At 49.4% G+C, this 15,271-nt stretch overlaps 1 protein-coding gene across 2 annotated transcripts in view; it reads left to right on the top strand.

Annotated features, from left to right (window-relative positions):
* The window catches only part of HTR4 (5-hydroxytryptamine receptor 4), a 159,395-nt gene extending 149,324 nt beyond the window's left edge, over window positions 1-10,071 (top strand). For both annotated transcript variants that reach the window (XM_040497086.1, XM_040497068.1), the window contains one exon: window positions 8,586-10,071. In XM_040497086.1, the coding sequence (XP_040353020.1) occupies window positions 8,586-8,673 (88 nt within the window). In that variant the 3' untranslated portion in view covers window positions 8,674-10,071. The remainder of the gene's footprint in view (window positions 1-8,585) is intronic.
* The last annotated feature ends 5,200 nt before the right edge of the window (window positions 10,072-15,271 follow it).

The following is a 15,271-nucleotide window of genomic DNA, read 5'->3' as shown; positions in this document are numbered from 1 at the left end:
TCTTCCTGTCTTGCAGGCAGCTGTTTTCTTACGAGTCCTCCCATGGCAGAGAGAGGGTCGGGAGAGGGAGAGAGAGGGGGAGAGGGAAGGAGAGGAAGTACTCTGGTCCCTGTCCCTCTTATGAGGGCACTAACCCCATCATGGTGGCCCCACTCTCGTGACCTCATCTAAACGTGATTATCTCCACCTCCAAATGCTATCATGTTGGGGTTGGGACACATTTAGTCCATAACACCTTCTGTCCTCTACCAGCTGGAAAATACCCGTTTTCGTCTTCAGATTCCCAGCTCCTCTGCCTGGGGTGTTTCCATGGGAACGACCCCAGCCCATGTGGTGATTTTCATGCCAAGGGGGCTTTCTCAGTGTCCTTCCCATAGATTGAGAACCAGAACTACCCACAGCAGGTCTGTGTCCAAATGGGGAGGGGATTCCCCCCTCTCCCAGAAGCTATGGCACTGAACATTAAAAAAAAAAAAAAAATGGAGGGGCGCCTGGGTGGCTCAGTCAGTTGGGCGTCCGACTTCGGCTCAGGTCATGATCTCGCGGTCTGTGAGTTCGAGCCCCGCGTCGGGCTCTGGGCTGACAGCTCAGAGCCTGGAGCCTGTTTCGGATTCTGTGTCTCCCTCTCTCTCTGACCCTCCCCTGCTCATGCTGTGTCTCTCTCTGTCTCAAAAATAAATAAATGTTAAAACAAAAACAAAAACAAAAACAAAAAAAAACGGAAGGCAGCATCACAAACGTGGTGCAACACACGGGGCCACCGTGAGGATCAGGGACAGAATAGTTGCCGGCATGCTTTGTAATCAATACAAATGCCAGGCAACGTTGGGGAGGACGGTCTCCTTCTATAGCCCATTCATTCCGTCCCATTTCTATCGATTTCATGATGTTCTGCCCGCTCCGTGAGGTGTTGTGAGGTATATAGCAAATATTAAAAAGGGCTCAGGATTCTAACACGTGTGGATTTGAATCCTGGCTTTGTGCATTGTTGGCTGAGTGACCTGTGGCCAATCTTAAGCTCCCTGAGTTTCAGTTTCCTCATCCGTGGAGTGGAGATATATAAAATAATAGCGCTGACATCGTAGTCATTGTAAGCATTAAATACAACAATATTTTAAACTCACTTAGTGCAGGGTCTGGTACAGAGGGCTGAAAGACTGTTGGTTCTTATCATAAGATATAGACCCTCCCTTTCACGAGTGTCAGGAGGCCAGACATATGTCCAATCAGACACCATCAGATAATTTGTATTCCTACAGACAATAAATGCTGATGGATGGTGTAGAAAGCTTCCGGAAGGAAGGTTTTGGATATTGAACTGAGTCTTTAAGGGTGGGTAGGATTTGAATGTGGCAGAATATGGGAAGTGACTATAGACATGGAAGACAGGCAGCGTGGACATTACATCATTTAGAACACTTTGGCCTGCAAGGACATTCTAGAATGCCTGACTAAAATCAACTTAAGCGAGCAGGTCATTTATCCTTTACAAGCTAGAAAGTCCAGAGTTGGGTAGTTTCAGGGTTGGTTAATCCATTGATTCGACAACAGCATACAGGACCCAGATGCTTTTTATCTTTCTACTCTACCATTCTCAACCCGATAGCTTTCATTTTAGGATGATTTCCTCACAGTCACAAAATAGCTACAACAGCTCCAAACATTGCATCCTCCTCCCCAAACCATGACCATAACCAAATGCTAGAAGATAAGGCAGACTCTCCTTGTACTTGTCTTTCATTCAGGAGAGAAACATTTTTCAGCAGACTCCCCTAACAGACCATCAGGTCCTATCAACCAGGAGAAGATCACAGGCCACGCCCTTCACTGCAATGCATCTAGCGTTTTTGCCTCTACTAAGAGATGTGCTCTGTCAGAAAGAAAGAAGCACGTGCTTTAAAATAATGGGATTCCGAGGGTCTACCACAGGCTGTAAATCCACTCACGCCTCCTGAAGACAAATGAAGAGAGATCTATCGGAAAGATACAGGGACACGTCACAGGTCTCCAGAGCAGGAAGTTGACCAGCCTTCACTGGGGCTCAAACAAGGAATGGGATGCTTGCAGGGATTAGCACTCCTCTTTCTGTCTCTCCAAGGCCATCGTCTCCGGCCTGCCGTGCACTGCACATCGACTTCATTCTTTTCTCTTCGCGGACCACCTTCCTCTGCTTCTGTGGGCCGCACCTGCCTCCCCCAGGCAGTACCCGTTGTCAGCTCAGACAGTAAGATCCTGACAGCATCTTGCCGTCCCCAGTCACATCTTCCCTGGAGATGGGAGGGGAGCGCTCTAGCGTTGGCCTCCGCTCTGACCAGGGAGAGCCCGCTGCAGGGATGGGGATCATCCCCCAGATTGTGGGAGACAGGGGCTGCTGCCACAGCTGGTCCTAGGGTAAGGAAGTGCATTTAGGAGGTTGTGAGCCCCTGACGGTATGGGGTGGGGGGCCACGAGGGGGAAACACTCCCCGTTTGGGAACAGTTATAAATATGGACACCTGGGCCATAAATGTGGATTTTGATCCTGACTCCACTGATAACCAAGGGGAGGGAGGGCCTGAGGCCAAGGTCCCTTAGTCCCCTCTGATATCTGTTTTCAAGTGACAAAGATAAGCTAGTCCAGAGTGGAGCAACCAAGGAGCCGGGGAGAGTAGAAACCCTGATCCGTGAGGAGTGTTGAGGAACCGGAGGGGTCTCTACCGGAGAAGAGAAGGCTTGGGGTGGTTGGGGCGTCCTCATTAGCGGCATCGGCGCCTGCTTCGTTGCCCAGTCTAAACTCAGGCTCGCTAGGGACTCTTCTCAGTGGGTCCTCACGTGCAATCCATGGTGACGTCCTTCCCATCGCTCTTTGCAAGATCCTCTCTCTCCTTTCACTGCTACTGTCCTTGCCCATGACCTCGTCTTTCCCAGAGGAAAGGGCTTCCACACTGGTCTCCGTGGCTGATCATCCGTCCCATTTCCCACGGTGAAGCCCGTGTTCATTTCAGTCTCCATCACCTAAGGATTCAGCCCAACCTCCTCAGCCCAGCTTTTAAGACCCCCAATAATGCTACCTCAACTTCCTCTTAAGCCTCGTTTCCCAGCACCCCCACCTCACCCCGTGGGATATATTCTTAGAACATCCACCATTCCTCAAACAAAGCAGACCACTCTGTCCTGCCTCCACACCTTTTGCCTCACCCGTGCTGTGCCTCGAATGTCCCTGTCACCCCCACGTCCCGTGCATCAGCGGATCCTGTCAGCTCTGCCTTCAAGATATATACCGAATCTGACTTCTCAACACCCCCACTGGCCCCATCCTGCAGCTCTGAGCCACCAACACCCCTGGACACCTTGAAAATCATCTGTGGCATATAAAATAATGGCTGTCCAAGGAGGACTACCTCTTCACCCCCAAATCCTGGGAATATATTACCTTGCGTGGCAGAAGGCACTCTGTAGATGTGATTGAGTTCTGCATCTTGAGATGGGGAGATTATCCTGGATTGTCTGGTGGGCCCACTGTTCCCATAGGCAGCCTTCGCCAAGGCCAGGGATGGGATCCTCCTCTAGAGCCTCTAGAAAGAACGCAGCTCACCCCACACTTTGATGTTAGCCCAGCGAGACCCATTTCGGGCTTCTGACTGCCAGAACTGTTAGATAATTAATTAGTATTCTTTTAAGTCAATGAGTTTGTGGTGATTTGTACAAAAGCACTAGGAAGCTAACATACCTCCTAATTTACCTCTGGGTTCCCACTCCAAACTCATTCCAGTCCATTCTATACACCACAGCTAGACTGTTCTTGCAAACATCAAGTCCTCCTGCACCTGCTCTGCTTACAGCTGCGGCCAGCTTCCCGCTGCTGTGGGCTGAGCACAGACGTCCACGGGCTGCGGAGCCTCCCCGAGTCTTCGTGCTCGTCTTGGACTGATGCTCAGCCTGTTCTACTCTTGTGGCGCCCACCTGCTCCCCTGGCAGTGGGCCTCCCCCCTCCCCTGCCGGCCTCCCCCTCCCCTTGCCCGCTTAACCCCTACCCACCCTTCAGTCCTCGTCTCCACTGTTTCCTGGGCCACGCTACCCTGACGTACAACCTCGCCTGTCTCCCCGTGACATGCTCTCATAGCAAGCCCAAATACCTCCCACTGCAACACCTCCTTGTGGCTGTGACTTTGCAGCCACCTGTGGGGCTCCTGCACCTCACTGTGAGCTCCGGGAGGACAGGGACTGTGCAGATGTCCTCACCGCCCTCGTGTCTCCAGGGCATGGTACGGTTCCTGGGCTGTGGTGGACGTTCAGCGTATGTCCTTAAATCAATAAGTGGTGGGGGTGCCTGGGCGGCTCAGTCGATTGAGCATCTGACTTCGGCTCAGGTCACGAAATCATGGTTCGTGAGTTCGAGTTCCGCTCCAGGTGAGCTCGAGCCCTGCTTCGGGTGAGTCCTGCTTCTGTCTCTCTGTCTCTCTCTCTCAAAATAAATTAAAAAAATAAGTAAGTAGATGAATGAATAAATGCCTACGATTTGAAGGTCTCATTGCTCCCAACATTAAGAAAACACCAAATATGAGGTCTCCGTTCCCAGGTGATGGGGCTCCAGCCTTTGGGAAACTCTGCTTTAGAGTTGAATATCTTGAAACCCATGTACCTTATATTTTAATAATTAAAACATCTTGCAGGCACCCCATCTGAGCACTGCCTTGTGGGGGAGGGCTGGGGTAATGTGTAATAAAGTCTAATCATTTCCTTATACTGCCAGGCTGGGCGGGCAGAGGGGGCTATTATTATGCGGCTAATTATTGCATCCAGGCTGCTCTAAGTGTGAGGCTAATTGCTCAGTGAATGAATTGTAGACTCAGGTAATTACCAAACCTAATGTGGCTCCCATCATGTTTGAGTAAATTAATGCTAAGGGGGGAAGCAACCCAGCTTGAAGGGAGCTGCCTCCTGCCTTGCTGTTGCTTGGGAAACGGCAGCGAGTTTTTTCATCTGGACTTGAAACTGCCCAGGTACACCCACACCTCTGGGGTTTGCTTTCCATCAGCACAGCTGCAAAAATGGCGAGTAAGATCTTACAGCAAACAGAACTGACAGACATTTGCCACTCTGACAGATGCGTGGTAATGGTTGGTGGTAATTTGTACAAAAGCACTAGGAAGCTAATATAAAGTCTTCATGAAGGTTTCTTTCAGCCCCGTGATCAGTTGCTAAGTGAACAAATGTCTGATCAATTACTAAAGGATGGATTTCTGCACCGAATTGGCAACCCAGTACTGGGTTCAAGTTCTACGTCCAACATCAAGTAGCAACAGTACTAATAAACATTTATAAAGTGCTTATTACTTGACTGTCACCGTTCTAATAAGCGTTTTGTGTCCGTTATCTCATCTCACGCAACAACCCAGAACATTTGCAGTAATTCACAGAGTTAGTGAGTGTCAGAGCCAGGATTTAGCCAGGCATTAAGAGTCTGTATTCTTAACCATTCCATATGTAACTACTTCTCTGACCCTGGGAAAGTCACACTTTCTGACCCTCGGTTTCCTTAACAGTGGATCTTCTGTGGGTAGAGCCCTTTGCTAAGCCCATTATGGATGTTGATGTTATTACCACAAAGAAGCTATGGAGTAGATGGAATTGATCTAAGTGACCGGGTCACAGAACCAGTCGATGGTAGAGTCAGGGTTTGAACGCTGTTCTGTTTGTCTGCGGTATCGTGTGTTTCCTTTTCCCCAGTATTCCTCAAGTCGAGGATGCGTGGATCCCCCTGAATGTGCTCATAGACTGCTGGGAGCTCATGCGTCCTCCTCAGAAACACTGTATATAGTTGGCCCCTGTCACCGTGACATGTGGGTGGACCTGATGTAAATGACCTGAATTCACAAAGCCGTGTGAGTTTATAAGGTGGCCATTCAGGTGAACCCAGATCTGCTTAAATACCTGCTATTTACTAGGAAAGTGAAAAACACCGAGGTGAAGACCCATACCTAAGCCCAGGAATGCACACCCAACCTCTGCAGGCCAGACTCCACTGGAGACCCAGTGCCTCTCCTAGAGTCCTGCCACCGAGATCTCAGACCAGTTCCTCCATCCTGTGTGTACCAGCCACCATAGCATGGTAAACGATACCCCCCACCATGTGTTGTAACTAGAGAGCGTGCCCTCCTGCCTCCTCCCATGTCTGATACAAGCTGCTGGCTTCCAGCTATGCTCCGGATAAAGGGAATCTCCGCTCAGAGTATCCACTCCAGTTCCACACCTCTTTTCTGGTCATTCCTGAACAACTTGCTCATTAGCACGAGAGAGACACTGAGGAGAGGTGTGTGAAAGGCTGCCGCAGACGCGTGCCTGTGTTCCCTGAAAGCACGTTTGCTAACACGGTCAGATGTATCAGTTTGGCTTTTCAACCAGGACACTTTCTTCATGTGAACGTGGTGTAGGAGGAGGTGCCATGGATCGCCTGTGAAAGCGACCCATTGGCCGCAAATAGGGCAGGGGTTCAGGAGTGTGCTTTCAGGTGAAGAGTGTGGGCCTCGCGGACCCTGGGGGCCTCGTATCAATTGCTTACCTTCTCTGAGTCTCAGTTGTCTCATCCATAAAATGGGCTTGAGGACAGTGGGTACCGCTCGGGGCTGTGAAGAGCGAAGGATACAAATGGAACAATGCGTGTGATTATAGAAAATGGTGCTTGGTGCACATCTTCCTCACTGATGTGAGCTCTGTCCGAAGCAACTTCTAGGGCTGAGAGAACAAGGCAACCAACAAACAAACACACAAAACATAGGAACGCAGAGGAGGGACCTCACAGAACAGAGATGTAGACCGACCTCCAAGGAGGAGACGCCGGCCCGCTGGGGCTCATGTCTCTGCGGGCGCTGCCGCAAAGCCGGTTATGCAGGAGTTGGAAAGACTGAGAAACGGGATGGTGGCCACAGGAGGGGCAGCGGCCCTTTTCCTTGTTTCCAGCCCCCATCCTCCTGCAGCGTCCCCTGCTGGAGAAGCCTGATTGGAGCCAGCGAAGGAAACTGATTCTCGGTTTGCAGCATTCTTCCCAAGCCAAGCATAGAGGAGTGGTTTCTAGGCTGAGCATTAATGACTCAGTAGCTGGAACACTAACTTCCCTGAAGTCTCTAGTCACATACCTCTCTCCCGGACCCTCCCTGCTCACCCTCATTAAGACTGCACGATCTTCCTTTCTGTAGTCTTTTCCACTTTGTTCTTCTCCACGCTCCTCTAGCAGGTGCTTGTGGTTTTCAAGCCGCATCCCCTCCACTCGCTTTCAAGACCGGCAGCAGCCACAGTGGACAATTCTGTGAGATCTCGGACTCATGCTTTCACTTTGTCTGTGTCCCTCCACTAACGTGCTTTTTAGCCAGCTAAGAGGACTTTTTCTTCTAGATCAGGCTTTCTCAGTCTTGGCACTGTTGACATTTGGGGCCAGGTAACTGCTGCGGGACACTGTGCTATGGGTTGCACAACGTGTAGCAGCACCTCGGTCTCTACCTACTAGGTGCCCCAGCCATGACAACGAAAAATGGCTCCAAATTGTCCCGGTGGGGACCCACTATTCTAAATTCACACCTGGTCCACGGGCTGTGTGAGAACGTGGGGGTTGGCATCAGACAGACAGAAATTTGATTGACTTTCTCTTCACATGTTACCTTTATTCTCTTGGGCAAGTCACTGGATCTCTGTGTCATTTGCTCAACCGAAAAACGAGTGCAATACTATCTTCTGTTGTGAAGATTGAATAAGGTAATGCACGGAGAGGGTTTAGTACGGCACCAGTCCATCCGTGCAGATCAGCCACAATTTATTACGATTCAAAGCAAACTCAGAATTAATGCAATTCATCAGAAGCCACCACCACGTTGATCATCAGCATATGCCAAATGACTGACCGGTGTGTTTATTTGTCCCCCTGAATAGGCTTAACGTTGGCCTTAGGGAAGCAAGTGGTGGTAGTGCTCCGAAACTCTCTGGAAATTTCATAAGAATAACTGCCAGAGGCTGGGATCTGGGTTACTGATGATATGACCCACTTGCAATTGAGATTGATTTAAAGGCAATTAACAGATGTGTGCAACTGTGTGATACGGCAGTGTAAATTTCACCGTGATGCTTAGAGTCAGCCTGCTGTTTGATTCATCAGCCGATTGACTCTTCCAAAGGTCACCAAAAGGAATCAAAGAAACAATAACGGGTATAGTGTCTTTCAGACTGAGTGGTTTACAAATCTCAGCGCTTTGATACTTCTAATCCAGAACCCTCCCTGGTGGAGGAAACTTGGCGTATTCACACAGAGTCCATTTTGATGAGTAACAAGGGACTTAGGCTTTGTTGGGAGGAAAGAAAACTGGGTTCCAGTCCAAGACCTGCCATTCACTCTTTAGGTAATCCTGGGCCTGTCATTTCCTGTAGGCCTCCAGTTCCTCACTTTTGGATGAAGTTCTTTCGACTTCCCGCCTACTGAAGTACACCCATGCCCAGCCCTACCTCACCATGCTCTCAGAACCGTGCAGTAGAAAGGGAGTCACAGTGGTGAGAGTACTCTCTTTGGTGCCTTTGAAGGATGCCTGTTGAATTCTCATGCTTTCCTTCCTTCCTCCCTAGGTACACAGTTCTGCACAGTGGACACCACCAGGAACTTGAGAAATTGCCCATACACAATGACCCAGAATCCTTGGAATCATGCTTCTGATTGAGAACGTGGCTCATGACTAAGCCGTTCATTCCTATTCGTGTCTGCATGAACAGGACACCCTGGCATCTCTCCTGACCCTCATCACCACCAGTGAGGCACGAAGCAGTAGGGCTGAGGGCCCAGGGAAGGTACATGGAGCACAGTGTTGGACAGGCCCCAAAGCCAGAGTATGGAGAATCTCAGAGCTGAGAAGGGACTTCAGGCATCCTCAGATCCAGCCTCCAGTCCAACACAAGAGTAGCCTCTTCCAGCAGGCATCATCAGATCTGGTCTCCAATCCAACACAGGAGTAGCATCATCCATAGTATCCCTGGACGTTGGTCAGAACTCTGCTTGCACACCTTCAGGGATGGGAGCTCACTACCTCCTAATGCAGTTCCTTCTATTACAGGGAAGTTTTAATTATAAGAAAGTTTTCCCCTTTGTTGGAACGCAATCTTGTCTCTGCTCTATCTTCCATCTGGGCCCATGCGGTTTAGCTCCCTGTTCCCCTCGAGAGCCCTTGGATATTGGAAGATACTGATCTGCCATCCACCTACTCTTTCAAGTCTTCTCTCTAAGCTAAGCAGCTCCCAATTTCTTCTCCACCGTGACCATCTTCTGGACATGCTTTGGTGGGTGAATTAATCAAGGCTTTTGTAATGAAGCCAAGTTGGTATCAATGCCAAGATGCCTGTCTGGAAGCACTGTTTCAAGTGCTGACAATTGAAACATCAATGTTTTCTGGTTGGGAGACATGCACATTCCTCTTTACTTTTTTCTTGGGGAGAGATTTGGAAACTGCTCAGGTGTTGATTTTGGATCCATTACCCAAAGGCATCTTTACAGCTGGTCTAATTTATATGTGTGCTTCAAGATGACATTTTCTCATTGGCATACCGGCTTTGAGGTCGTGTGGAATGAATCTTGATTCACTTTCCTTCCATGACAATGGGGAAAAGCACTGCACCTTTACCAAGAATGCCGATTGAGGATGGTCTGACAACTCAGATTTTGCAAGGAAACAAAGTTGCTCCAATAAGACACCTGTTAGGGGCATTCAAGACCCTGTGCTGAGGCAGTGCTTGGTCTCGGGCTGGGCGCTTTGGGTCAAGACATAATCACAGACCAGCTTACTTTCTTGGGAAAACTCACTGACCCCCCTGCCTGGGAGGCTGCTGGGACTACATTTTTCTACATCTTTTTCAGTGTCTCACTTCCTCCAAGCTCCTAAAGAGATGATGACCCTGATGTCAAGGCTACCAGCAAATCATTTTATCTTGGGGTGAATTATCCCCCCAGATTGAGACTCTGGAGGGCAAATTTTTTCCAGTTGCCTTTCTTTTGACTGCTGATAACAATTCTATTGAAAGGATCCCCTGCCGGTCCTTAGGGACCCAGCCCAGGAAGAGGCAATGTGGGTGGGGGTGGCAGCGGTGGGGGTGGGGGTGGCGGGAGGGAGTTTACAAGATAAAGGTGTGCCCGAAGTTTCTAGCCTCACCAGTTCTTCTTGCCCTTGTGCTTGGTCTGTTGACCCTACTTTCCTTCCTAAGTGATCCCACAGTTGCCTCCTTGTCACCTATTTTATCCATGAAAGCAGAACATACCTGATATTCCTCTTTTCTTTGGGCCCAGATATGGTGGGAAGGATGGTTAGACACCTGGCTTTTGCACTACAAGTCCCATATCCCAGGAGATCCCTCAGTTCCAGGTAAAGTAGGCTGGCTGGTCACCCCACTTACAGGACCCTCCCAGAGAGGACTAACAGACCTCCTTGCAGTTGCGTATTCTTTCTGTACTTTTTCGATGAAAAGGCAGAGCTGAGTGAATTCGGGGGTCCAGAGGGCTTCAGACGCTCTCTGAATGAGGTCTCTGATCTCAAAGCACAAAGAACTTCTTAGGGAAAGACTAAGAGATCATCATGAGGAGGGATAGGCTTAGTGCTTTGAGGCAGCTGGTAAGCTTTGTTTCATGCCCCCAAAGTTGATAGTATCTACTATTTAATACATATATACATACGCACATGCATAAATACGGTAGGATTTCTTCCCTATGAAATGCTTCTTTTCCCAGGAGCTTCACAAGCTGGTCTGCTTGTGTAAAATATTATTGCTTGCCGTTAGGTCTACCATATTAAATGGTTTCGACAGGGATTCGACAGGAATCTTCACATTATATCATATGCGGGAAAATGAAATCTTATCATATCATCAGGCCATTATCTTTTGGACCTTCTGGATACGCTTCTGTGGGTCAGCCCATGACAGGCGTCTCAGTCTGTAGAGGTCATTAGCACCCCAGACCAGTTAAAAAAAAAAGACAATGGTTGAGGAAATAGAAGCCCTTGCCATTGTCAAAAAGATAATCTCCTTTGCAGAGGAGGCCTCATAAGCCAACTTTGCTATGTCTTTGGACCAAGGCTGGGATGATGTGGGCAATGCACCCAACAGCCACATTGGAGGTTTACAGGACAGGGACAGATGTGCTCTGTCTGGACAGCTGCTAGCCTGGCGTTATTTAAATGTCTGGCTTCTGGGAATCCAGGTAATAAAGCATGTTTATGGAAGACTGAGAAGGAGACGTAGAGCCTGTCCAAGGCAGGAGGAGACGTACTCTGCTGTCTTCTCTGAGAAGACCACCTTCTTCCAGGAAACTTGAAGTGTCAAGAGATGCTTCTGGGAAGAAGGGCATACGCCCATGGCCACATCTGCCAGTTTGGCCTGGACAGTTACGGTGGGGACGGCCATTGTAACCAGACTACCCCGTGCCTGAGATAAAGGGGCTTTACCTGCACTTCTTCTCAACTTGACTCTCCAGCTCACAGGACTGTCCAGGTAGAAGCCCCGGGGCTCCCCTTCCAGCTCATGGTCAGCAACTGGAAAGCAAAAGAGATCAAAACCAACTTCTTCAACTGGCCCCCGAGTAGTATTTGTAGAAAAACCCATTCTTTCTGAGATCTCCCCTTCCCATCTTACCAACATTTCCACTGGCTGCTCATTTGCTGTGTCCGGGAGCCAGTTGCTGTCGGCCTGGGAAACGAGGGGTGGGCATAGGGTGGGTGAGGGAGGGCCTCCGGGAGGGGCTATAACTAAATTGCCTTTCATGTCGTCTTGGAGTAAGAACAAAAAAGTAACGTCTTCTTGGTGCTGTGTTGTTGTGCCTCTCTCTGGGGAGAGATCAGGGCTGATTTTCTGTTTACTCCTCTACTTTGGTCACTGTCCTTCCTTGTAACAGCTAGGCTTGGGGGGAAAGGACTCAGGAATGCAGTTACCTTTTCTAGCCACGCTCTGCAATCTCTTTTCCATTCAGTCTAGAAAACTGAGGCCGAGTATCTGGCTTAAATTTAAACAAATCAGGGATGGATTTCAAGGCCTGGGTTTGGGACAGCGTGCTGCTTTGGGCTTTAACCAGCTCTTGCCTCACTGGTCTCATCCACAAAATGGCGAAACTCTCAGAGCCGCTAGGATTGTTGGGAGCGTTCCAACACGGGTCATCCAAGGGCCACTGTTAGGATTCTCCCCAAATATGTGTCCTGCCTGTATGGCGATTTGCTTAATATTTTCCTTTAAGTCAATTCAAGTGTTCACTCAGATAAACTCATTTCAGAAGAAACGTATCAGTCCCAGACTAGAAAACCAGTATGACTTGCCATAAATAGAAAGGAGGCATAGAGATAGAGAAATGAACACAAAGCAAAGTTTTAAGTTCTAACTTAAGCCAAGTGCTTTCCTTGTTTGAAAGGACCTGACTGAGCACTGGAGGGTGGGTGGGCCCACCTCACCAGGGACTCTTGCAGCTGGGAAGGACTGTGAGAGAAGTCCCGAGAGGGCAACTTCCAAACTTTACCAGTGGATGTCGCTAATCATGAGTGGCATTTGATACCTTTTGGAACCATAGAGAGAAGTGAAACTGATGATATTAAAAAAAATTTTTTTATTAAGTTTGTGTATTTTGAGAGAGAGAGAGAGAGAGAGTGGGCGAGGGGCAGAGAGAGAGGGAGAGAGAGAATCTCAAGCAGGCTCTATGCTGCCAACGCAGAGCCCAACACGGGGCTCGAACTCACGAAACCATGAGACCGTGACCTGAGCCGAAACCAAGAATGGGACACTTAACCGACGGAGCCACCCAGGCGCCCCATGAAACTGACGATACTTTTAATGGCTATTATATGTGATTCAGTTTCTCCTTTCCCTTCCCCTCTTTTTTTAGCTCACCCCAAAAAATAATAATAATAATAATGTAGCAATAAGAGAAGCTAACATTTACTGAGCTCCTTTCTGCTAGGCTCTGTGTTAAGTGCTTTATGGGGATTATCTCAATCCTCATAAAATCCTTTCAAGAAGTACCCAAAATTCTCCGGCTTTGCAGCAGAGCGACCTCAGCCGAGGTCTGGTGAATAGCCCGGGCGGAAAGTGTGCGTCTGGGGAGCGCCCCCCGGGCTGCGTGATGGTCCAGCCTGCAGTCCCAACCACGGGCCCCTCATCCCTTACCGGGATGAACTCACTCCACTGTCCCCTGCCGGCCGGATGCTGGAAGAGGAGTGAGCAAGCAAGGGCGGCCCCTGCCTTCCTGTTGATGGGAAGTTCCTTTGAGCCTCAGCCTGGGGCCTGGAGAGGCATCGGGACTTACTGTTCCTGTGTGCCGCCCTGCCTGGCACTAGCTCTGGTGTCTTCTTTGGTTCCCTTTCACTCTCTGAGCCTCAATTTCTGTCTTTAAACCTGGGAGGGATCTGGCAGACCGCTGGTCGGGGAGGAAAGGCCCTGCTGCGCTGATCTCTCCCCCTCTTTGCGGTAACTCCCCTGCCGCCCGGGCTACGGAAAAGCCAGCAGCGGGCCCTGAGAACGAGGTAAGTGAGCCAAAGAGAGCATTTGGCTTTTGTATCTCAGACCCTCCAGGCGTGGCTCCAGTGGAAGGCAGCTTGACTTTGCCAAATCTGTAGTTGGAGCCTGGAACGCTATCTGGACAGGCTCCTCTGTCCCCAGAGCTCACCACTGCAGGCACTTTACAAGTTTCTCGGCATTTTCCCAGCGAGGTCCCTGGGCCTCTCACAGCAACCAGCGGGGAGGGATTACTGACAGCATTTTATAGAAAAGGAAACCGTCAGGGAAGGTGTTTTGCCCAAGGACACAGGAGTCAGGGCTGAAACACTTTGGACCACTCCATTCTAAAAGAGTGCTTTCTTCCTCCCCTTCTTCACGTGTGTTTCTAAATATACAAATTATATATTTTTAGACAACATAAATGATGGGTTACACGCATAATGTATTTATGCAGTCCATTCCCATTATAAGGAGTTCTAACTACAGATACAGCAAAATGCCCCTGGACTCCAGCTCACTCCCCCTCCCCTCCCAAGAAGTAACCGCTCTTCTTTCTGGCTTATGTAACTCACAGACGTGTCCTGTGTATCCACATATGTATAAATGTACAGATAAAAATCTATGGTCTTGTTTTGTTCTTATACATAAATAATGCTTGTGTATCATGATCTGCAACTCGGCTTTTCTTTCGGGACATCGGAAGCGTCCTTTCACATCAACACGTGATTCTTGGTTCTTTTTAGTTGCTGTGTGCGTGCCATACGGATGCCACACGGCCTGCGGTGTTGATTCCGTCACTGGCCGTATCCCGTGTCTGAGTGGGGCACCTGAGGCCCGCATCAAAATCAGCAGCCTCTGTTTTCCTGGGACTGTGCTAAGCATATGAAGGTCAGCTGGAATGGGTTCAAGTTTAAGGGGCAGCTTGCCTGCGGGAGGAGGCCAGCCCCTGCCTGGGCTTTAGCCAAGCCTCCCTTCCAGGGACTGAGACACTCTGCCCAAGTTGCACAGACTTTGGAGGCAGACTGACAGCATCCTGCTGTCATCACTTCCTAGACGCGTGCCTTTGAGCAAGATATTTAACCTGCTAAACCCTAATTTCCGCAACAGTAAAGCAGGGGACATAATGATCAGCCACACTGAAAGTCAGAATGAGGATGCATGGAAAGCCCTTGGTAAATGCTCTTAAAAATGCTTTCATAGGACCAGTATTTCCTTAATGGCCTCACCAGTTCTGTTTCCTATCACTCTGGAATATGGTCGAAGGAACAGAAGGTGAAGATCACTAAAAAAAGAACCCCTTTCATAATAAAGGGAATTACAGTGGAAGCGATACTATGTCCACTTGCCTCACACTTAGCAGTTTCTGGAGGCTCTCGCTGCACTTTCACAGGTGCCCTGGGGGTGGGCGCGTTTATCCGAGGCTCCAGGGTAGAGGCTGTGACCATCTCCAGGTCACTTGGCGGTCATTTGAGGGGGTTAGAATTTGCATAGACATCCTTGGATCCCCCGGTGAAGTCCCCGTAAGAGCTGTGTGCCAGCTGTGATTTACAGAGACCGTTAGGGCCTGCATCCGGCCGCACTGGAGGAGAGACACGATGGTCTCGAACACAGACATTAATGCAGTCATCCGTCCAAGAAACGTTTCTTAAAGCCTTTTAAAGCTGTGCCAAGACACTGCACCACAAGCTGGTGACAAGCAATTGAATGGATGGCGGGGCAGCTCCGTTGTCTATGGCAGGTGTGTGGCCCGGGGGCCAGATGCTCCGGTCGGTAAACTAAGAATGGCTTTTACTCTG

Source organism: Herpailurus yagouaroundi, unplaced genomic scaffold (assembly GCF_014898765.1).
Source record: "Herpailurus yagouaroundi ecotype Mexico unplaced genomic scaffold, PumYag 29, whole genome shotgun sequence".
In the NCBI taxonomy this organism is placed as follows: Eukaryota; Metazoa; Chordata; class Mammalia; order Carnivora; family Felidae; genus Herpailurus; species Herpailurus yagouaroundi.
This window is presented reverse-complemented; position numbering and strand designations above follow the sequence as displayed.